The following is a 24,848-nucleotide window of genomic DNA, read 5'->3' as shown; positions in this document are numbered from 1 at the left end:
TAGTTCAGCCTATGTGTAATTATTGGATCATACAATTTTAACCCAACTATAATATGCAGTCAGGGGACCTGGGTTCAAATCTAACTAGTCATGTGACTTTAGGAAATGAATTTAACCTTGGCCTTCATTTCAAGTAAAGGGGAGGGGGAGAAATTGAACTAAACCTCCTTTTATAGGTAAGGAAACTATAACCAGAGAGGTTAACAATTCACTTAGGATTACCTAGAGACAGAGATGAGAACAGTGAAAAAGGTGCTGAATTTGGGATTGGTGGGCCTGAATTCAAATCCTGGATTTGCCTGTTACTATTTTAGTGAGTGGGTAAGTGATTTAATTTCTGAGTCTCAGTTTACATATCTGCAAAAGAAGGTGATCAAAATGGATGACTTTTAAGTTCCTTTCCAGTTCTAAATCTATGATCCTATGAATCCAGGTCTCTTGATCCTCAATTCATTACTCTTTCTCTTCATACCATAACACATCGCCTTTTTCCAATCTTCTTGATGGCCTGGACACAACTCTGACTTGGACCTAAGCCACCCTGAGGATCTTGACCCTTGTCCTTTTGTCTTATAGGGAAGGGAGGCAGAAGAAAAAGGGAGAATGTGAGGAAGACACCTGAAGAGGGTCTTCTTCCTCCCTGTACACAATTAAAAAACAGTGGAATCAGGACACAACTCTGAGCTAGCAAAGACCAGAGCCCAGGAACTATCCAACTAAAATAGATACATTCTTTTTCTTTTTTTAAGAGTAAGTCAAAGAATTTTTATGTAGGAATTAACCTTTTTTCACATTGAAATTTCTTAAAATTTGACTCTAATCAGTAAAGAAACAGACAGGGAGGACAAAAAAATAAAACTATACATAAATCCTTAACATATAATGTACACATTAACAGAATAGAAACAAATTAGCAAAGAACAAAAATTAGTTTGGTTTTTTTTAATGAAGTATAAGAACTTTGCAAAGAAGGTATTTTCAAATTAATTGTCCAATTGTTAATTGTCCTTCATTAAATGTGATGAGCTTAAACTGTCAGAGGACATTTCCAAAGTGTACCTGGCAAAGAAATATGCATAGCTCCTAAGGACCCAGAAGAAAGTGTTGGATGGTAGACTCAAGCTGATGAAAATGGCTTTAAAATAAAGTTTGAAAGGAAAGAGGGAAAATATCCAATTAAAACTGGAAGCAAGATACTTTGGGCACCTGTGTTTTACAGCAAAAAGAGCATTTAACTAAGAACTTTCATTTTTACGTATACCTAAAAACAAGTTCTGTCTCTGCCAGATAGAGTAAATAGATGATGCCTCTGTATAGATCTGTGTAAATCCCTATCAAGCTTAAATTGTTCAAAGTTGACCTCATCTTTTTCTCCAAGTGAACCTTCACCTAAATTTCCCTCTTTCTGATGAGGGCATCATCATCTTTCTAGTCACCCAGTTTCATGGTCTTTGACTCTTCCATTTCTCCCATGCATGTGCTCTCTGCCCACCTCATCCCCCTCAGTATCCAACCAATCCCCAAATATTATTGATCTTGGCAATGCAATAAAAAAAAAATTCATCCCAGTGAAGGAAAAATAAGATCATCTACTCATTGAGCAATGCAACCATTTCTTATTTACATTTCTAACTACTGTGAAGCCTGGAACAATGTATCACATGTATCATGTCCTTAATAAATGTTTGTTAAACCAATATTGAACCTGAAAAGAAAACTTGAGTAACTGAAGGGATGTTTATTGCACATGGTTTAGCTCTACCTGTGTGATTTTTAAAAAGAAAGAATGACTAAGTAAATTTGCTGATTTAATGCTATACCAAACTACTATCGAATTAATTGATAGAACTAGACAGAAAAAATCATTTGAAACAATCAAAGCTCTTACATCTTAAAGGAAATAATTTTTTAAAAGTGGGAAAGAAGGGAACATAGAACTTTCAGATGTTGAACTTTGTTATAAAGTAATCAAAATGATAACTATTTGTTAGTAATTTAAAATAGGAAAGTAGATCAAAGGAACAGACTAAATAAGTAAGAATTTGAAACAATTTAACATCATAGCCCATTATTCAATAAATTTAAGAATATTAATCAATAGAGAAAGGTCAATTGGAAAATTTGGATAGCAGTTTGGCTAAAAATGAGTTTAAATCAGAATCTTATACTATATGTTGAAATAAGTTCCAAATGGGTATATGATCTAGATATAAATATAAAATCAAATCTTTTTAAAATTTTGGGTAGAATTCATATCTCTGACTATGGAGAGAATTCTTAATCAAATAAGAGATAGAAAACTGATCATAAAAGAGAAAATTTTGACTTTATAAAATTTAAAGTTTAGTTTCAATAAATGCAACTGAGACAAAGACTGAGAAAAAATTCTTTGCAGCAACAATTTCTGACAAAAGTCTGATATCTAAGATATTTAGGGAAATAATATAAATATATAAATCAAAAGCCTTTTTCCAAAAGATAAGAATATCAGAAGGTTTCAAAAGAAAAGCTACAAACTATCAGTAAACAAATGAAGATTGTTCCAGTTAACTAACATTAGAGAAATTCTAATTAAAATAGTTCTCAGGTTTCAACTCACAACCAGCAAATTGTCAAAGATAGCAAAAAAAAAATAGAAATAAACAGGGTTGAAAAGATTGTTAGAAGATGAAAACACAGATAGTTAATATTACTGTGGAGTAGTCGAACAATTCTAGAAAATAATTTGAAATTATATAAGAAAAGTCACTATAACTGCCAATTTGATCTAGAGATTCCACAGATGGCCACATATTCAGTCCTCTTTCTCCCTGATCCCCAACCCTGACCTAGAAGGTCAAAGAAACAATGATAATAGATCAAAATATTCACTGCAACAGTCCTGTGTGGGAATAAAAAATTTTTTTTAAAAACAGAAAAAATGGGCACCTGTTATTTGGGCAACAGTAAATTATGGCATATGAATATAATAGATTAATTTAATTAAGAATTAATGAACATACGGAATTTAGAGAAACAGAGGAAGACAAATTGAGTGAAATAAGCAGAATCAGAAATATTTTTTACATAATTACTATAATAATGCAAATAAAAGGAAGATGAGGAAAACTGCTGGATACCACACAAATGTAATGAAAAGAGGAGGGAAAACATACACTTCCCCTTTTTCCTTCAGAGATGTGGAGGGATACAGATTTAGAATATGGCACATGCTATCAGATGGTTGCTATGTTACATTTTGCTAAACTCATCATCTTGCTAACAATTATATGGAAATGAATATGATGAAACAAAAGATACAAGAGAGAAAGAGAGAGAGGGTGTGAGAGAGAGAGAGAGAGAGAGAGAGAGAGAGAGAGAGAGAGAGAGAGAGAGAGAGAGAGAGAGAGAGAGAGAGAGAGATTTTGAAAAAACTAATGAGGCTACAGATGTTGCTATCTAATCTACTCCAATTGTGAAAGGACAAGTATATGAGATTTATATAATCAAGGACAAAAACAGAATACAGAATACTGGCATAATCCTATAAAAATCATGCCAGGAAAACTTTCCAAAATAAACCAAGGTTGTGGAAAATACGAAGGACAAAAAATAAGAATTTGTTAGATCATTGTTCTGATCAAATAGAAGAATGAGCCGTTCTATTCCTCAGTAGGGCAAATAAGATAAAGAAGCCTTGTTTGCCAAAGAAATATGGGAAAGATGTTAAAAGTTCTCTCTGTCTTTAATATATTCATGTTGGAGGGTAAACGGGGACTGGAAATACTAGCCAATGTTATTATAAACCCATTATTTATAAACTTTGAGGAATTAGTTATATAGGGAGAGGCACAAAAAAATTAAAGATGGGCAAACATCCTGATTTTAAAACATATAAAACAAGTTTACAATAATTCAGAACTTATAAGTTGAAGATCTTACTCCAATTCCTGAAAACATTCTAGAATATACCATTCAAGATTACAAGTAAACACTTAGGAGAAGAAGCAGTGATTGTCAAGACCCAGCATGGGTTCACTAAGAATAATGATACCAAATTCTTCTAATCTCTTTTTTTGGATAGAAATAAACTGGAATGATAGATCAAGAAATATTGTGGGCTATCTTAATTTTAGCACATTTGATCAACTCTCTCATAACATGCTTGTGGACAAAATGTAGAGCTGCAGGTTGAATGAGAATAGTTAAATGGACTTTTAGCTAATTGACTAGCTCTATATGAATAATTAATAGATTATAGAATAATAATACTAATAGCTAGTATTCATATAATGCTTTAAGTTTTGCAAAATATTTTATATACATTAACTCATTTGATTCTCGCCACAATTATTCTCACTTTACAGATGAGGAAATTGAGGCACATATAAGTTGAATGGCTTGCCTTTAAATGTCAATCAAAGGAATTTGTATTTTATGGTAGAGGTAACAGGAAGTGGTTGAAGCTTCTTGAGCAAGTGAGTGAAAAGGTCAGACCTGTGCTTTGGGAATATCAATTTGGCAAGAATGGTATTCAGAGAGAAGAGATTGGATGCAGTGAGACTGATTAGGAGGCCATTGTATTAATCAGGATGAGAAATGAATAAGGCTACTTCTAGTATGAGTGAAAAGAAGGATGTGAATGTGACAGTTATTGTAGAGGTAGAATTGATAAAATTTGAGAACTGAATGGATGAGCAGAAGTGAGAGTAAATAATTGAGGATAGATCTAAGGCTGTGAATCTTAGGGCCTGGAAGAAGTGGTATCCTTTACAGAAATAAGGAAATAAGAAGGAGGGAAAGATAACAAATTCTATCTTGGATCAGTTGAGTTGGAGATGTGAGATATCATCAAGATCTTCAGTTAGAGATAGATATCATCTGGTTATTTCCTATATTAACAAACTGTTTTTTGCCAGTTGGATGTTACACTTGGGTTTTTTCTGTGCTGCTGAAATATTGCAAGTACTATCAGTACCTCTAAATTTCAGCATACTGAAGAGAAGCCTTTGTCACTCCACCTTAGTTATGGTTCTGATAACTGTCCTGGTTATCCGAAGCTTTTCTAGGCATTGTCAGTTGTACAAGGTAGAACACAAATCCCACCTTTCATAGTATTTAATGAAATCTTACCAAATAAAATAAGGGGCAATTCATGCCAAAGTTCTGTCAATCTGAAGACTATAAAAGGAGTTATGATTCCAGCAACATCACACATGGAAGAGCAGATCATCACTCCCAGGTTCCTAGTAAAATGAAGAAAACAAAAAAGATTAAACTGTTAAGTTGTCCAAATGTCAAACTTATACTGTAATAAATAGATCTACGCTTTGTGAAAAGCAGATATGAAAATTACTAGAAAACGATCACTAAAACTTGATGAAACTTGATTAAGAATGGTAACCCAAGAGCAAGGGAAATTACACCAAAAAAAATGAAAGAAAGTAAGGGAAGGAGGAAAGAGAGGAGAGAAGGAAGGAAGGGAGTAGCACTTCAAAATATCTCATTTGATCTTCCCAACAACCCTGAAGGATAGGTATTATTATTCCTATAGATGAAGAAACTGAAGCAAGCAGAAGCTAAGTGACTTCCCATCGTAACTCAGCTAGTAAGTGTCTGAGCTTAATTTGAACTCAGACATTCTGAACACCAAACCCAGTAACTATCCACTGAGCCACTTAGAAGTAGTTTGCTGATGAAGCTGGATGGGACCTCAGAGGCTGTCTAGTATGAATCCTTCCATTTACAACTTGCTCAAGATCATATGAATATAATAACAGGAGGGGGAGGAAGAGCAGTAACCATCACTACTATTTATATAGTATGTGAAACCTTTTACATATACTATATCATTTGAGCCTCTCTTGTGAGGTAGGTGTTGGGACTATTCCCACTTTTCAGATGAGGAAACAAGCACAGAGAAGTTAGTGACTTGCCCAGGTCATACCATCTCATAACTTTCTGAGTCAGGATTCAAATTCAGATCTTCCTGACCTAGGTGTCTTCCTAGTATATAATAGATCACTGCATAATTCTGCGATATACTCATTATGTAACTTTGGACGAGATAATAAGCTTCTGTTGGCCTCAAGTTCCTCATTTGGAAAATGGGAATAATAATAATACAAGTGCTACCATGGCAATAAAATGTAGTAGAAAGAGCACTGGATTTTAAATCAAAGAATCTAGATTTAATTCCTAGAGTTACTACCTGGGGTGAATTGGAGAAATTCACTTAATTGTTCTAGGCATTAGATTCTTCTTCTTCTTTTTTTTTTAAATAACCATGCCTTCTGTTTTAGAGTCAATCCTAAGTATCAGTTCTAAGGCAGAAAGGCAGTAAAGGCTAGGCAGTTAGGATTAAATGACAACCAGGGTCATATAGCTAGGAAGTGTCTAAGGCCAGATTTGAACCTAGGACTTCACATCTTGGCCTTAGCTTCTTCATCTTTAAAATGAGGCAAGCAGTTACACTATATGCATTTCAAAATCCCTTAAGAAAATGGCATAATAGAAGTAATATATTCCCCAAAGCATAAAGCATTTTAAATAAATATGAAACATTTTTGTCATCCAATTGCCCTAAATTTTTAATAAGATGCTTTATTAAACCTAGACATCAACAAACTTTATTCACAAATTTTCAAAGATCCTTCAGGGAACTCTTTCCTTTGATTCTTCTCCTTATATGAGCAAGCTCATCAAACCTTTGGGTTTTTAAGAACTAAACAAGCCCTTGGGGACCGGTGACCATAGCAGTGGACTTGTTTTGCTCAGCTGCTTTTAGACTTCTGGCTCAGGTCTGCAGGAGAGGCAGTCAACTCAAAAGAGATTTTTTTGTTGTTTTGATTTTTACTTTGCAAGTTGCCAGTCAGTCTTTCCTCCACCCATAAGGACTTGAGAGAGGAATAGAGAGGAGGCAGAAGAAGAATATTAATAACAATAATTCACATTTATCTGATACTTTACAGTTTATGAAATGATTTCCTCCCAGCTAGTCAAGTATGATTATCCTCAATTTAAAGCCAAGGAGACTGAAACTCAAGGAGATGAAATAATAATAACATTAATAGTAATATAGATGACATTTGTATTGTCTTATCAGTTTGCAAAGTCCTATAAATATGATCTCATTAGACATGTGCAAAATCAAAAGACTAGTCAGCAAAAGAAACCTGGACTCAACTATACTATACACTATTGTATACAATATTGCTTAGTGTGTAGATCCTACTAGACCTGACTGCCTGCCTCTCTAGATGAGGGAAGAAGTGGGAGAAAGTTAACAGGAATAAAAATCAAAAACAGGGCTAGCTGATCATAGAGTTGTCAATTATGAGTTCTTGTGGTTTCCAGGACAGCTCACAAAGTGATGGGCAGCACAGCAAGTGTGAGTATAGTCAAGGATGATTTTTTTAAATGGGTATAAATGGACTTTCCCCAGACTGGTAGCCTTACTAATGAAAGGATTTTGTTCATACTTTTCTGGATCCAAGTCCAAGTTCAGGCATTTGCTCACTTTGCGACTTTCCAGAAATCACTTAGCCTATCTGGGTTTCAGTAAAAAGGATGGAACAACCTATGTAGCTCTCAGGAGTCCTCCGGGGTAATATTTTGGCATAAATAACATGATGCATGATGGGTATTTTGTAACCTGTAAAGCACTATATACCCTATATGTACATATATTAGAGACAGAACAACAGAGAGAAAGAAAAAGAAAAAGAGAGAGATGGAGAGAGGGATAGACAGAAACAGAGAGAGACAGAGAGACAGAGAGAGAGAAAGAGAGTGGGGAGGGAGAGAGACGAGACAGAGACAGACAGACAGACAGACAGAGAGAGAGAGAGAGAGAGAGAGAGAGAGAAAGAGAGATCAACATAAGCCAAATTTTGATACTGCTAAAGAAAACTGGATAGAAGCACCAACATGCTTCCATACCTATAAAATGTAGAATATTGATATATATTCACATATCCATATCCCAAAATTTATATGTATATAGAGTATCTATACTGTACATATACATCTATATACATATATTTACATATATGATGTGTCCTATATGCATATATTATATATAATATATATCCCTAAAGGAATCTCTTCAATGAAGTAGTCATCAAATACATTAGTCTTAGCTTGCCAAACAGGTCAGTGTTAATGTAAAATTGACAATATTTCATCAAGCTTCTAAGTGCCTTGTGTATATATCATCCATTCTTCCTATTTCAGGAAAGTACGTCCAAGCACAAATATGTGCACTTTAAGTAGAAATCCTCAGGCCTGACTCACACACAGGTTACCCACTAATTTCAGCAGCTACATCTTACTCTGTACAGGTTCAGGGACAGTCACTCACCTAATAAACGTGGGGTATAGTTCTGCATTCACTAAACAAATCATCTGAGCTGCAATGGTAATTCCCATCCTGCCAACACATGTCACAGTCACTTTTAACCAGTGTATATCTGAAAAGAAAATGCAAAAAAGTTGTTTGAAGAGTGAGTAGGGACTCTGCGTGTTTGTCATGTTTTACTAAGAACACTTCATAACTAGTTCAGAGAATCTAAGCAGCCATGAACTAAAATATGGCCTCCCTCTTTGATTATTTGATATTCTAGAAAAATTTCTCTACTTATTCAAAGCAGCTAAACAACACAGTGGGTGGAGTGTTTAGGGGTCTAGAAGACCTGAGTTCAAATCCTATTTCAGATACATTATTAATTATTTACAGGCTTTTTAGCCTACATGATTGTGTAAGAACTACAGTTTTCTAGACACCTCAGCATAGGCCAAATTTTGATCTTTCTAGAGGAAGTTCTAGACAGGGACACCAGCCTCACTTCTTTCATCTATAAAATGGGGATAATAGTAGTCCTAGCCCTAAGATTGTTGTAAAAACCAATGAGATAATATATGTGAATAATAATTATTATTAATATTATTTTTAGGATCCAAGTGCAAAATAGCCCTAAATCCATGATCAAACATATCACTCATAAGATAAAAGAGGATACTAAACATTAATCCACCTTTATCCTTCACCCTACCTATCAACTCATGGTTAGAAAAAAGAAACAAACTTGACTTGGTTTGCTTAAGGCTTCATTTGAGGGAAGAAATAAGTGTGTAAGGAATTTCTTTACTCTGCTGAATTCAATGCAACCTCATCTTCACCTGCCTTCTTTTCTCTGTTTTCTATATAAGAAATTTAAATTAAATCAAAGGCTTGAGGGATTAGATAAGAAGACCAAAAAGCAGCCTACTATATCTCCTATTCAAAAAATAAGATGCTTAAAATCTAAGATCTATAGAAGTTATGGTGAACCTATGGCACAGGTGCCAAAGATGGCACAAAGAACACTCTCTATGGGCACACAGCCACCCCTAACCCCAGAGTTCATTATTAAAAAGGCTGAGGGACTTGGGCAGAACTGCTCCCTTCCCCCTCTCTACTGTCTGATGACATTTTTTCACATCCCCTGCCCCTCTGCCCATTACCCCAATGGGAGCACACAGGGGGTAAGGAGGTGGGTGGCTCACAGTTGTCAGAGCTGGAGGGGAGCAGAGAACTTGGGCCACTCCCTTCCCTCTATACTCGCTGAAGATATTTCTCACTTCACCTGCCCCTCTGCCCAGCAACTCAATGGGAGCACTTTCACCCTTCTCTGTGTGGGGTGAGGGGCTTTGGAGGTGGGGCAGGGTGCACCTGGCACTTAGAGTGGGGCAGGAGGAGCATGACACATGTTCTCTGTGGGAGGGTGGGCATAGCACTCGATTGGGGGGGGGGGGCAGGGCAGGGGCAGGGCTCAGCACTCCGTCTCTAAATGGTTTGTCATCACTATTCTATAGGAAGATATTTGTTGAGAAATTCTAAACCATAGCATCCAGAACTGTGATGATGAACCTATGGCACATGTGCCAAAAAAAGGCATACAGAGACTTCTCTGGGGGGCATGCAATCCAATGCATATCAGAGTTCCTCACTAGAAAGGCAGAGGGTATCAGGGAAGCTGCTCCATTCCCCCTCTCCACCTTGCTGAGGATATGTTTTCACTTTATCTGACCCTTTGCCAGCAGCCTAATGGGAGCACTTCACATGCAGCAGATCTAGGAGGGGAGTGAAGCACTTGGACCACTCTCCTCCTCCTCTCCATGAATGTCTTCACTTCACCCACCCTTCTTGCTCAGAAGCCCAGTGAAAGCACTTCCTCCCCTCTCTGGGGTAAGGTTGGTGGAGGAAAGGGGAAGGAATGTGGCAAGGGCTCTCCAGGAGGGGGAAGGCACAGCACAAAGTCTCTAGGGAGAGCAAGACATCACATGCAAACTCTAAAAGGTTTGCCATCACTGATCTAGAAATAAAACTCTCTGTATCCTTATTTTAAAAAATATGATTGATACCCTAACAAAATGGACAACTTTAGAAGCAGACTCTCTCTCTTGCGGAGTTTTTAAAATCTCTATTAAATTCTAAACCTACACTAATTTGTCACTCAGGATGGTAGGTGCCACAAGGGCAGCAGTCATATCTTAACTAACTTTTATCTTTTACCCCTGTACCTAGTAACTACACATAGTAAGCACTGAATAAATGTTTGATTACACAGAATCCCAGTGCAATAACTTCCAAAAAGAGAATTAAAATGATTACAGAAGGATGACATAAGAAAATTATTTCCTAATTTTTTTAAGAGGACTTTTATTTTATTCTACTACTTCTTCCTGGATGATCACCATTCTAGTACACCTTCTGCTTTGTTCCCTCTCTTTATGGTGTTTTTCACTTATCTGGCACTTAAATGCTTATTGAATTGTTTCCTTAAACTGTCTGAAAGGGAGAGAAGGGAAAGGGAATTTGTGGCTTTTTAAGGGAAGAAAGGGACAATAAGCATTTATAAATAGGCTACTATGTACCAGGCACTGTTACGTGCTTTACAAATGTCTCATTTGATCCTCACAACAACCCTGGAAGGTAGGTGCTATTGTTATTCCCATTTACAGATGAAGAAACTGATGCAAAGTTAAGTTACTTATCCAGGGTCACAGAGCCAGTAAATGTCTGAGGCTAGATTTAAATTCACGTCTATCTGACTCCAGGTCCAATGGTCTGCACCACCTAGATGCCAAAGAAGGGCTTGAAGTGAAATTTGACAAACTTCCCCCACCTCCAAATCTACCAATTTTTTTTTTAATGTAGGTTTTTGTTATCATTAGGGTGGGCAGCTTTAGTCAGAAAAGTCTCTCTACCCAGGCAGATCAGCGACTGCTATAAGCTTTTAGTATTAAAGAGCTCTCTGTGATATCAGGATCACACAGTCATTATTTGTTGAGAGGTTGTATTTGGCTCAGATATTACTCATTCTAAGACCAATCTCTCTTTACTAGGCCACACTGCCTCGCAAGCCCAGGATAAGAAGATAATAACATTCCCAAGAAGCCAAATATTATGGATCAGCTTCTAGAATACTGTTTCAGGGAAATTATGTTGAATAACCCAAAATATTAATAGGTCCAGCACAACAGTGCATGAAAGCTTAGAAAAATAAATTTATCTTGATATTTGTTTGAAAGAATTAGAACTGGTAAAGAATTTGGGAGTCAGTTTATATGCTATAAGTATATATGCTTAAATTTAGGAAGAATTTGCATGGTTCTATTTATCTTATATAATAATAATAAATATCATAATAAGAAAAATTATAGAATTACCTTGTCTTTGTTCTAGTTTCTAAAGCCTATGAAAGATAGAACATGATTCTCCACAGTGAACAAATGGGAGGATGATAAAAACAGCCAACTCACCCTCGGGAAGAAATAGCATAATAAGGCAAACTACCCCTCCAATGAAATTTGAAGCAGCCAAAGGATAGCGGCGGCCAATGCGATCAATGGTGAAGATGATGATCAGGGAGGCTGGGAACTCCACCAGAGCAGAGTAGAAGAAATCCAGGTACAGGTTAGCAGACGTGGCTCCCATGTACATAATAAGCCCTTGATAAAGCATGGAGGCTGAGAACCTGAGCAAAAAAGATGTTCCAAGTCAAAGTTAGACTTATAGAACAATGAGGAATGTGTGGCTTTTTTTTTAAGAGAATGGAGAGGGAATATGTATTCATATTTAATCACTATGCACAAGGCATTGTGCTAAACAAGTTACAGAAATTATCTTGTTCTCATTTGATTCTCACAACCCTATCAGGTAGGTGCTATTAATATCTCCATGTCACAGTTGAGGAAACTGAGGCAGACAGAGGTTAAGTGCCTTGCCCAAGGTCACATAGTTAATAAGAATGAGCTGATCTGACTGAGACTTAAGGGTCAACTATGGCTCACTGTAAGACAGAGGCAGCAAAAGGGGCACAACAGGCAGAAAGATGCCCAGAATTGCCTTCCAGAACTCTGCCTCTAAGTTTTTTTGTTAGTTCCGTAAGTGGGTACCCAAGAATTTATTTAAGGAAAATGCTAGGAAGAAAGTTTCCTCTTGAGCATAAACTACTTAAATGTCATAAACATATTTTCCCAAATATTGGCCTTCATTCTAAAGAAAATGTTACTCATAGAGTTCAGCTTGCTTAGAGAAAGTTATTCATAACCTCAAGTTCTCTCTCAAGGCTACAAACTAGCAGAGATGTACAAAAATGGGCTTATTCTTCTTCCTAGCTCTCCCCCCATTCTCCCTTAAAACAACAACAACAAAACAACCCTGCTCCACTTTCTGGTTTTACTATTTCTATCCTGACCCCACCATTTGTTTAATTCACCCCTGCTAAAAATTATGGATTTATTTCTGACTCTTCTATTTTACTGTAGCTCTTTTCCAGGCTCTGGACCATAGAGGAGTTTTAGAACTCCTTACCTGGAGCCTGTCTTGAATGATGAAATTTCACTGTATTTTGCTGACCACAGATTTGGCCATGATCTCTCACCCCAATGATTCCCTACTCTGCCACTGCTATTGTTGCCCTCTCTGAACCAAACCTCCATCTGGAACTCCAATCATAGGGTCAAGCTGACCTAAATGAATCATAGGCTCATAGATTAGGGGCTGGAAATGATCTTAGACTAATTCTCTCTCTCTCTTTTTTAAACAGATGAGAAAACTGAGGCCGAAAGAGGTTAAATCTCAAAGAGGTTATAACAGTCACTAAGCTGTTAAGAAGAAGAAATACGATTTGAACCTAGGTCTTCTTGAGTCTAAATCTAGTACTTTACCCACTGCTCTTGAGTTAGTGAGAATTCACTATATTTAGCCAGCCACAAACTTGATCATAGACTTTCATTAATCACCACTTCCCCATTTGTGTATGTATGTGCCCATGTGTGTGTGTGTGAGTGTGTGTGTGTGTGTGTGTGTGTGTGTGTGTGTGTGTGTGGCTGGGAGTAGGAAAAAGGTATCCCCTATTCTAGGAACCATAATCAAACGAACATTATTCTTCTTTCTAATTTGGTCTACTCAGCATCTCTGACTTCCCTGGCTATCTCTCCTTTACCTGTGTTTTTTTTCCCCATTAGAATATAAGCTGATTAAGGGCAGGAACTATTTTTGCTTTTGCATTTGCATATCCAGGGCTTAGCACAATGCCTGATATATGGTAGACACTTAATAAATAGTTTTTATTTGTTCTCATGGCCTCATCCTGCATCATTTCCCATATCCCACATCATTTATCAGGCATATTAATTCTGCTAACTACTTCCTGAGGGATAATAGTGCAACATACACCAGCGATAAGAATAGTCACTAGAACCAAGAGAAAAGCACAGAGGGAGCTTGAGATACCTAAGGCTTTGGGCTTTCTTACATGGCACACAGCAGATTCCTAGCCATTTTTCCTGTGTGAGCATTGCCATGAACGGGCATTCTCATCACACTTCTCCCTGGTTCCACTGTATTGATGATGCCATTGACCCAGACATTACTCCTCCCCAGAACATGGTCTCATGGCCTTGGCAGAAGACCTCTACAAACTTTAGGACATGCCAATGGTGCATTGGCTCCCATGCTTTTCCCTAGGGCCCATTATCACGTCAGTCCATTTGGTACCAGAGACAGTCTAGTAGCCTCTTTGAGTCTAGGACCCCCTGGACAATGAATTTACTCATGTCTACCCATAATTAGCAAGGGTAGGAAGTTGTGTATACCACGGTCAAGGTCACACCCACACAAGTTCCTATTATGGAGCTTGCAGGAAAACAAACAACTTGATCATTGGCTAAGCCACAATTGGGCCAGGATTGGAAGATCAAATCTGTGCTGCCTGGATGTAGGGGGTGGGAACTGTGGAAAAGACTGTTGATTTAAGTTAACGATCAGGACCCAAGGGATGAGTCCTACTAAAGAAAATAGAGGGTCAAGGTCTGAAACCTTTCCATCAAGACAAAGTAAACCATATGTCATGCCAGATTAAAACAAAGTTTGCCAGAAATAGCCAAACACAACCAAGGAAGAAAGAGTAGAGTTCAAAGCAACAATCTAAAATTGGGGTACCTGGCAAATAGAAGAGCAAATTATGAAGGCAACTGGTAAGAGTCAGCAAAACCACAATTTGTTATACAATTTCTTTGCCCAAATCACTACTCATATGGAAGAGAATTTGAAACTCAAAATGTTAGAAAGGTACACCAAAAATTGTTTTTACATGTAAGTGGGGGAAAAAACCATAAATGAAGAAAAAAAGAGAAGGCTGAGCAGAAGAGTTACTGGTTCAAATCAGGACTGGAACCAAGGAGCAGGAGCAAGGAAGAATCCTGCTGTGGAACAATGGTACTGTGAATTCTGTAGGCTGTTTGAAGTTCCATGGGAGAGTGGACAGTAGATTACGTGACATCAAGTGTTCTCCACACCAATTACACAGATAACCTACATTTTTCACCCAATGAAACAATTGCCTTTCTTCAAGTCTTACAGGATATAGAGGCACTCATGAGTGTATTTTTCATTAGAATAATTAGTATACACAATATATTTGCAATGTGTATACAAGATTCAAACATACATCATAAATCATACATACATACAACTCTGACCAAATCACTACTTGGCTTTCTCTTCTCCAGTCTAGACCATTCTAGTTCCTACATTCTACTCCCAGAGGGTCACTCCAAACATCAACAACTAGTCTTTGGGTTGAGTATTTCAGAACTTTGCCTTACCAGAGGTACATCAGAATCAATGTATGCCGCCTTATCTGGGGGGTTCGGAATAGGTCTTTGATGGAGGGACTCAATTTTTCAGTGTCATCATCTTCAAGAGAGAGGGCCTAGGAAAGAGAGGTATCATGAGCTCAGGCTAGAAGACTCCACCCAGAAACCACAAGATCCTGGGGCATATGGCTTAGGGGCAAGTTTCCAACCTTTCTCCGATTGGCCAGAGGACCTTCCATTGGGGAAATGCCTCAACTTACCCACCTTGGGTAGCCAGTGCAACACATGGCTTCTATTCAATAGGAAATATAATTATTGTCTATGTAGCTTTCAAGACAAGAACTTGAATGTGAAGCAAAACTGTATCATATACATGGGCTAAAAGTCGATTACTTCCTTTTTTTCTTTATTACCTAGAGATAGGAGACAGCTAGGCAGCTCAGTGGATAGAGCACAGGACCTGCAGTCAGGAAGACCTGAGTTCCAATCCAGCCTCAAATACTTATTAGCTAGGTAATCCTGAGTAAATCACTTAACTTCTGTTTTCCTTACCTGGAAAAGGAAATGGCAAACCACTCCAATATTTTTGCCAAAAACAGTATGGTCCATGGGGTAACAAGAGTCAGACATGACTAAACAGCAATAATTACCTTGAGATTAGCAGGCAGTGGTTTCCCATTCTTTTGGGCAATATGATCCACTATTTTTATTGCCCTGGCATTTTTCTTCTGTGATAATAGCCACCGAGGAGATTCAGGCACACACCTATAATTAGAATCAATGATTTGGCATCTTGTTCATTAAAAAGAATAATAGTTTTGGGGGTTTGGGAGAGGAAGTAGTCCTGTGATTTCATTCTTATGAGGAACTGCCAATGAAGAAATTCTCTACCAATGCAAATCTGAACCTTCTTTGTAATTTATAATCTTTGAGCAGGGCTTTTGTCATCCTTTTTTGTCATAGATCCCATCAGGCCCCTGCTCAGAATAATGTTTTGGAATAATTGAAGGAAATATTAAAGTTCAGTTAGATATTAATAAAAATAAAGACTTTTTTCTCATCCAGCTTCACGTATCCCCTGAAATCTATCTGAAGGGATCATTGCCCCATAAAGGGCATATTGTCAGGGTATGTGACAGTTATGTGACCCTGGGCAATTCACTTAACCCCCATTACCTAGCCCTTGCCACTCTACTGACTTGGAACTGATAGTTATTCTAAGATAGAAGGTAAGAACTGTTTTTTTAAAAAATATGTGGTGAATTAAATTGAATAAAGAATAATGAGGAGAGGCATAGCTAGGTAGCACAGTAGACAAAGTACCAGGAGTCAGGAGAACCTGAGTTCAAATCTAGCCTCATAAACTTCTTAACATGTGACCCTGGGCAAGTCACTTAACCCCAACTGCCTAGCCCTTGCTGCTCTTCTAGTCTTAGAACTGATATTAAAATAGAAAGTAAGGGTTTAAAGTAATAATAATAAAGAGGAGGAAGCCAAGATATTATTATTGCCTGGTCAAGAGCCAGTATTATATAACAGATCTCACCTCAGACACTGTGTATTCTTTTCTATATTTCAATTTCTGTTCTATCCTTTTCTGGACTTCAGAATCCTCCTCTGTAAAAGAAAGGCTCTAACTCTAGGGGAACTCTACATCTATGATGCTAAAACAAACCAGATTTTAAAAGTGAGTGAGTAGAGGCAGGAAATATGGAGTTTTCTTTCCAGAAATTTCACAAGAATTATGAATGTTTAGAACTGAAAGGTATTTCAGAGTTCATGTAGTCCAATCCCTAGTGGAAGAGTAATCCCTTTGCCATCCCACCTGCAAGATGTGATAAGCCTTTACAGTGAGGAGGAATCCATTCCTTTCTAAGAAAACCAATTCCCTTTTAAGATCTAATTGTTAAGAAGCTTTTATCAGGCAGCAAGCCCAAATGTCATTTGTAAATTCCACCCACTGGGCCTTGTTCTGCCTCTAAGGCCAAGTAGAATAGGGATGAGAATCCTTCTGCCCCATGATAGCCCTTAAAATGCAGGATTCTGTCATATTTCCCTTGTCTTCTCTTTTCCAGGCAAAACCACTGTTTCCTTCACCAGATCTTCATGTGCTATGAAGTCAACGCTGCCCTCCTCCAGTTTACCAATGTCCTTTCTAGATTTGGGACCCAAAACTGAACAAAATGCTCTGGGCAGAGTACAGCTGAACAATGACCTCCAAGACAGAAAAAAGGAAGGAATGATAAGAGAGAGCTTGAGTTGGCCAATGGATCAGAGAAAGGGCTTTTTCTCCCAAACATCTAGCCTGGGGATGGGAGGAGGGGAGAGAAAAAGAGAGGGAGGGAGGGAGGGAGGTTAGAAAAAGGGAAAGAGAGAGGGCTAAAGGGGGGGGAAGAAAAGAGGGGGATAAAGGGGAGAGGGGAGAGAGAGAGACAGACAGAGAGAGACAGAGAGACAGAGAGACAGAGAAACAGAGAGTGAGACAGAGAGACAGATAGACAGAGACAGAGAGAGAGACACAGAGAGAGACAGAGAGACAGAGAAACAGAGAGCAAGACAGAGAGACAGACAGAGAGAGAGAGAGAGAGAGACAGAGAGAGACAGAGACAGAGAAAGACAGAGAGAAAGAGAAACAGAGAGCGAGACAGAGAGACAGAGAGACAGAGACAGAGAGAGAGGAGGGCAAAAAGACTCAGGCACTTTAAACCTAGATCAAAGTTATATCATGAGGCTACATCCCATCTTCCCCAGACCCTGCAAGGCCCTGAACTGTTCAAATGGGCCTACAGCTGATATTCTGTTAACAATCATTTACCAGCTTTGGCTCAATCCTAGGCTTTTCACTAGGGGGAAAAAATCCTTTCTTAACTTCTTTCCTTTAATCTTTTATTTAGGGACAATTTGCTGGATAGCTTAGTAATCAGAGCTCTGGACCTGGAGTCAGAAAGGTCTGAATTCAAATTCCCCTTCCGACACTTAGCTATGTAACCCTGGGCAATTCATTTAACTTCTCTCTGCCTCAGTTTCCTCATCTTTAAAAAGGGGGAAATAAAGCTCCTACATCCCAGGATAGCTGGGACAATAAAATGAGATAATAAAGTGCTTTGAAAACCTTAAAGAACTATATAAATGTCATCTATTATTGTTGTTGTTATTGTTATCATTTAAAAAATGAACAGGTCTATATTTCATGCACCCCCAATCCCTACCCTCTTCCTAACTTACCTAGTCCCATAGAGGACACTGTCATTCTTCCAGTTACCCAAGTTCACAGCCTCAGAGTCAACATTGACTCTTCCCCAACTCTCATGTCCATTCAGTTACCAAGCCTTGAAAACTGTGTTTCTATAACGCTCAGATCTGCCTCCTCCTCTCCACTCACAGAAGGAAACCTTCCTTACCTCTTGATTATCTCTAACGGTAGCGTCCATGCATTTTTTTATCCTGCACACCTTTTGATAAAATACATACATATCTGAGCACACACTCCCAAAACATGTATATTGATAATTTAGAAACTATGGATACACACAATTAAGTGTCTCTACTTTATGGACAGCTAAGTAGCTCAGTGGTTAAAGCACTGGGCTTAAAGTCAGGAGGTTCTTTGTTCAAGGGTGACCTCAGATACTTCCTAGCTGTATAACTCTAGGCAAGTCACTCACCCTGATTGCCTAGCCCTTGCCCTTCTGCCTTAGAATTATTATTAAGACAAAAAATGAGCGTTAAAAAAATAAAAGCATAATCTGTGTTTAATATCCGAGATATAAAGGGAAGAAGGGCAAATATATGAAACAAAAAGACAGTTCCCAATCAATAAGTGGTAAAAGGATATGACCAGTTCTCAACAGAAAATCCACAAAGTATTAACAATCATAACATGGTAAAGGATCAGGAAGAATTGGATTCAAGTCCTGCCTTCAATGCATGCTAGCTGTATGACCCTGGGCAATTAACTCAATTTCTCATTGCTTTGGGCAACAATTTAGGACTATAAAGTTACAAAAAAGATCCTGGCCTATATTACTCAAGGGAGCTTTCTTATCTAGGAGTTCCCTATACCACTGAAATTGTTCTCTATTAGATTTCTCCAAATCTCTAATAATGGAGGAAATGCAAATCAAAACAACTCTTGGGTTTCATCCCATATCCTTAGAATTGACAAAGAAGACAAAAGATAGAAATAGTTAATATTGGAGATGTTGAGGAAAATTAGGCACACTAATACTTGGTTGGTGGACTTGGTCTAATCATTCTGAAAAGCAACTTGTGGAATTATGTGAAGAAAATGCCTAAAATATCCATGATCTTTGACCTAGAGATTCCACTGTTAGGCAAATAACCCAAAGAGATCTAAGATTAAAAAACAGGACAGTTAGGTAGCACAGTGTTCGAGTTAGGGTTCAAGTCAGGAGAGTCTGGGTTCAAATCTAGTCTCAGATACTTCCTAGCTATTTATAAAGATTAAATTTAACTCTCCCCTGATTGTGAAAATGAAATTAATTAATTCTCCCCTGATTGTGAAGATTAAATTAACTCCCCTGCCCATTTTTAGATTTAATCACCAAAAGTGTAAACATCCTACTTAATCATTAAGTCGGAGAGGTCTATGATCCATATGTGCAATAGTGGGTGACAAATCAGAATCAAACTGACTGCCCCCTAGGCAGTCCTAAGCAAAGTTTCAACTGTGATTGGTAGACATAAAATTAGGAGAAGGCATAAGAAGTGATGCAAAAGAAAGTATCTTTAAAAGGGTGTTACAACTTCTTGTGGGGAGATCTTCAGAGATCTTCAGAGAGATCTTTGGAAAAAAAACTTTGACTTCTTCTGGAGTTCTGAGTTCGAGTTGGAGGCTGGTGAAAAATCTGCTGACTGGATGTGAGACCCTGTTCCTGGTGAGATTGTCCTTGAATCTCTTCCTTTGGACTGACACATGGTGAGTGAAAAAGCTGACTCCTTTCCTGGATTTTCTGAAGAGACTGGCCTCAGAAGAGACCTACCACTTGAGAGAGGCTCCCTCCATCCCCAGGTCCTTGGCTCAAAGCCAAGGTCTCTCTGGCTAAGGACTAAACTCCCCTGCCTGGGTTGAACCAGGGATTGGAGCAAAATACTTAGAGCTTAGGCTAGATATCTTACCCTATCCTCTCTCTGATTTCCTACTTCACTCTTTCTATATTTTGTAAATAAATTGTTAACTAAATCTCTTTGGAGTTAATTAAATTCCTGGTGACCCTATTCTTAAATAATCCAGTCCAACCTTTATTTAAAAAAAACCCTTTTATCCTCCTTAACACCATATAACCCTGGACAAATAATTTAAACCCAGCTGCCTACTTCTTACTGCTCTTCTGCCTTGGAACCAATACTTAGTATTGATTCTAAGATGGAAGGGAAAGAAAGAGAATGGAAGAAACAAAGAAAGAAACAAGAAAGAAAAAGGAAGAAAGAAGTTTTAATTTAAATACACTAAAATATTTATAACAGCACTATTTATAGTAACAAAGAAAAGGAATGGAAAGAAAGAAATAAGTATATATCATTTATTATGTGCCAAGCATTGTGCTAAGCATTTGTTTTTTAAAATAAATATTAACTCTTTCATTCTCACAATAATCCTGAGAGGTATGTGCTATTATTACCCCATTTCACAGGTGAGTAAAGTGAAGCAAAAAGAGGCTGAATGACTTGTCCATGTTCACCAAACTACCAAGTTTTAGAGTCTGAATTTGAACTTAGATATTCCTGACTCTAGGCCCAACCTTCTATCCATTCCATCACCAACTACTTCAAGAACCAGAATCAAAGTAGATACAAATCTTTCTGGTAATAGCTAAAAACATTTTTGTGCTATATAAATGTGATGGAAGATTACCGTGATGTGAGGAGCAGGAAATATGATAAATACAGACAAATGTGGGAAGACAAATGAATTCATGTAAAGGGAAGTACATAAGCAGAACCAGGAAATTAACAGCAACATATACAAAAAATACAATATAAATGGGAAGAACAGCCACAATAAAACCAAAACCAAATGCTATAAAATTATAATACCCAAGCTTAGACATGAAGAAAAAAATAGGAGAATGCACTTCTCTTCCTCCTTAGCCAAGGTGGCTAACTACTGCTGGATTTGATGGATATGTTGGTTAGTTTCACTAAAGAGGTTTTTCTTTTTTCTTTTTGGCATAAACAACTTTACCTTGAAGGAACAGATGAGTTTGGGTGTGAAAAAATGAAAAAGACTTATATGAAGTGATACAAAGTGAAGTGAGCAGAACCAGAAGAACAACAATAAATAAATAAATAAATAAAGTACACAGCAACACCAATAAAGTATCATGATCAATGGTGAATGACAATTATTATCAGCAATGGAGGATCCAAGACAATGCTAAAGGACTCATGATGAAAAAGACTATCCAATGCTATAGGAGGAAGTGACAAAGTCTGGATGCAACTTGAAGCATGCCATTCTTCACTTTCTTTCCTCCACAAATCTTTCTCTATGGTAAGTGATATGTGTCTCTTTCACAACATGATAAACATGGAAATGTGCATTGTACCATAACACCTGTCCAGCCTATATCATATTACCTGCCATCTTAGGGCAGGAGGAGGGGTGGGAAGGAAGGAGAGAACATGGATTGCAAAACATCAGAAAACAATTATTCAAAATTGTACCAATTGGACTAGCATGCAATCTGGAGGGGAAAATTCTTACTTTAAAAAAAAGTGTGTTTCTGTGTGTTTTCAATATGTTCTGTTTTACTGAAAGCCATTTGTTAATTGTGACACATCTTTTTGTAAAGGAAAAATATGTAACATTTTTTAATTTGATGATTCTTATAAGCAGTTTTTTCAAGAAATAACCAGCAAACTTCTTTGTGAAGAAAATGTCAGTGTATGTCATTGGGGGGGGGGTTGGATTTTTAGAAGATTTTTCCTTGTTTTGGTAAATAAGTGCTTTATGATTAAATCATTGCATTTTTCAAATATCTGAATCTAGAACTCTGAAAACATTTGGCAGCATATTGTGTCTCTTCTAATGTTTTTTTTCAATACATATCTTATTCTTCTTATGGGTTGTTTCAGGGATTCAATTAAGTGGTTAAATGCTGAAGTCAAGCAAATACATCTCTCAAATATTCAAAGGGATCTGTGATCTTATCGATTCCAAAATCCCCCCCAAGATCAATGAATGAATGAATGAACAGAAATTTAAGTGTTTGTTATGTGATAAATATGGAGAATTCAACAACAAAAAGAAATAGTTCATGCCTTTAAGGAGCTAACTTTCTGATAAAGGAGACAATATGTAGATAAAGATAGGTAGGTAGGTAGATAGATAGATAGATAGACAGACAGACAGACAGACAGACAGACAGACAGACAGACAGACAGATAGATAGATAGATAGATAGATAGATAGATAGATAGATAGATAGATGATAGATAGATAGATGGATAGATGGATGGATAGATGGGGATAGATAGATAGATAGATAGATAGATAGATAGATAGATAGATAGATAGACAGACAGACAGACAGACAATTTATACAAAATAAATGCAAGGTAATTTGGAGAGAGATGGCTAAAGGAACTGAATCAATAAAACAAATTTCATGTAGACAGTGGCCTTTGAGCTGAATGTTGAAGGAACTAAAGGCAGAGGGAGAAGGGAATGCTTTACAGGCATGGGAGTGAGGATTAGGAGAATGTTGAATACAGAAACATGAAAGCAGAGGTGGAGTGAGGAGTAGCAAGAACACTAGTTTGGATGGATATAGAGTACAGGAAGAGGAAAAAATACAATATGTCTAGAAAAGTAAGTCTAGTCGCTCTGTATGTTTAGAAAAGGCCAGGTTATCGGGACTTAAAATGTCAGGTAGAGTTTGTATTTTATCCTAGATTCAGGAGGGAGTCATTGGAATTTATTCAGTCAGGGGAGTGATATGGTTAGAATTTAGCAGCTCTGAAGAGGATGGATTGCAGAAGGTAGACTTGAGGAAATTAGACCAAGTTGGAGGCCATTGCACTACTCCTGGAAAGGGATGCTGAGAGCCTAAATTTAGTGTTGTGTCTGTATGAGTAGAAAGAAGGGGATAAATATAAAAGATATGGCAAAGATAGTTAAGGATAGTGCCAAAGCTATAAACCTAAGTGATTTGGAAGGATAGTTATTCCCTTGAAAGAAATGGGGAAGTTCAGTAGAAAAAATAGAAAATATTTTTATATTTTTTATATTTTTATTATTTATATATATATATTATTATATAAAATATTATATAATATTTTATTATTATATATAATATAATATGTCATATTATATTATAGAAAATTATAGAAAAAATCATACAGATCCAAACTCATATAAGACTATTCATCATGTGTGAGTTGATCTCTCCCATTGAAAATTACTTACCAGTAATAGAGCAAGAAGAGGAAAGTTGGTAGAGAAACAGTCAGCTGTAGCCATCGCCAATAGGGAATAATATAAGCAATTCCAGAGAGTACTACCAAGCCAACTGTAAAATTCATCTGGTAGACAATAGACACCGTTCTTCTGTACGCTGGGCCAACAAATTCTGTTACTAAAATAAAAGACATTTAGATATTTTGTTGTTGTTCTTCAGTAGCTTCAGTTATGTCCGATTCTTTGTGATCTTATTTGGGATTTTCTTAGAAAAGATACTAGACTGGTTTGCCATGGCCTCCTCTGGCTCATTTTATAAATGAGGAAACTGAGGCAAACAGGGTGAAATGGCTTGCCTGGGGCCATATAGCTAGTAAATGGCTGAGACTGGATTTGAACTGGTCTTCCTGACTCCAGGCCTGGAGCTTTATCCACTGTGTTACCTAGAAGTCCATGAAATAAAGGTTTTTAATGGTCATCAATGAAGCTTATAACCAATAGGAAAAAACTAGACCCTCTGCTTTCAAAAGCCTTGTATTTTGGAACCTTTATTCTTATTTCCTCGAAGTGAGATCATAAACAACCTCTTCCTAGGAGGCCTGATGATTTCTCTAATATCAGGTTACTAAAATGTCCAGAAGGTGGTAGATCCTTGTATCTCCTTTATCCTTCCCTAGAAAAGTACACAAAGGATAAACGATTTCCCATCCTTTGCCACTGAGAAAATGATTAATGCCCACTAGCTTCATGCAACTTTTCATTGAGACTTGAAAAGGTGAATCTGCTTAAGTTATTTCCCTCTCCCAAAATCTTGCTGAGTTTGAGAGGCACTATGGTACAATAGCTACAGTGATAGGACAGCTGGGTAGTACAGGAGATAGAGCACAGGGCCTAAAGTCAGGGGTTCAAATCTGGCCTCAAATACTAACAGGTCACATGACCCCAGACAAGTCATTTAACCTTGTTTGTCTGTTTCCTCATCTGTAAATTGAGATAGAGAAGGAAATGGCAAACCACTCCACTATCTTTGCCAAGAAAACCCCAAATAGGCTCAAAGAGTTTGACATAACTGAAACAATTGAATAACAACAAATGGTACATACAGTGGAAAGAATACTGGATTTTAAGTCAGAAGATCTGAATTCAAATCCATTCCCTATCACTTACTACCTGTGTGACTTTGGGCAAGTCATATAACTTCCTTGAGTCTCAGTTTCTTCATGTGTAAAATGAAGGCACTGGACTTGATGGCCTCTAAAATCCTTTCTAGCTACTCTAAATCTAGGATCCTATAAAACCT

General features: G+C 37.4%; 1 protein-coding gene across 1 annotated transcript in view; it reads right to left on the bottom strand.

The window, feature by feature from the left end:
• LOC100027984 (solute carrier family 22 member 1) overlaps positions 1 to 24,848 on the bottom strand; it is a 51,366-nt gene that overhangs the window by 9,001 nt on the left and 17,517 nt on the right. Inside the window, exons 4-9 of the mRNA XM_001371425.5 lie at positions 23,558 to 23,726; positions 15,777 to 15,891; positions 15,136 to 15,242; positions 11,785 to 11,999; positions 8,342 to 8,450; positions 5,113 to 5,225 (exon numbers count right to left, since the gene is read on the bottom strand). Coding sequence (XP_001371462.3) covers positions 5,113 to 5,225; positions 8,342 to 8,450; positions 11,785 to 11,999; positions 15,136 to 15,242; positions 15,777 to 15,891; positions 23,558 to 23,726 — 828 coding nt within the window. The remainder of the gene's footprint in view (positions 1 to 5,112; positions 5,226 to 8,341; positions 8,451 to 11,784; positions 12,000 to 15,135; positions 15,243 to 15,776; positions 15,892 to 23,557; positions 23,727 to 24,848) is intronic.

The sequence above is a fragment of the Monodelphis domestica genome, chromosome 2 (genome assembly GCF_027887165.1).
Source record: "Monodelphis domestica isolate mMonDom1 chromosome 2, mMonDom1.pri, whole genome shotgun sequence".
Lineage (NCBI taxonomy): Eukaryota > Metazoa > Chordata > Mammalia > Didelphimorphia > Didelphidae > Monodelphis > Monodelphis domestica.
The sequence above is the reverse complement of the archived record's forward strand: the minus strand, read 5'-3'. Positions and strand labels throughout refer to the sequence as shown.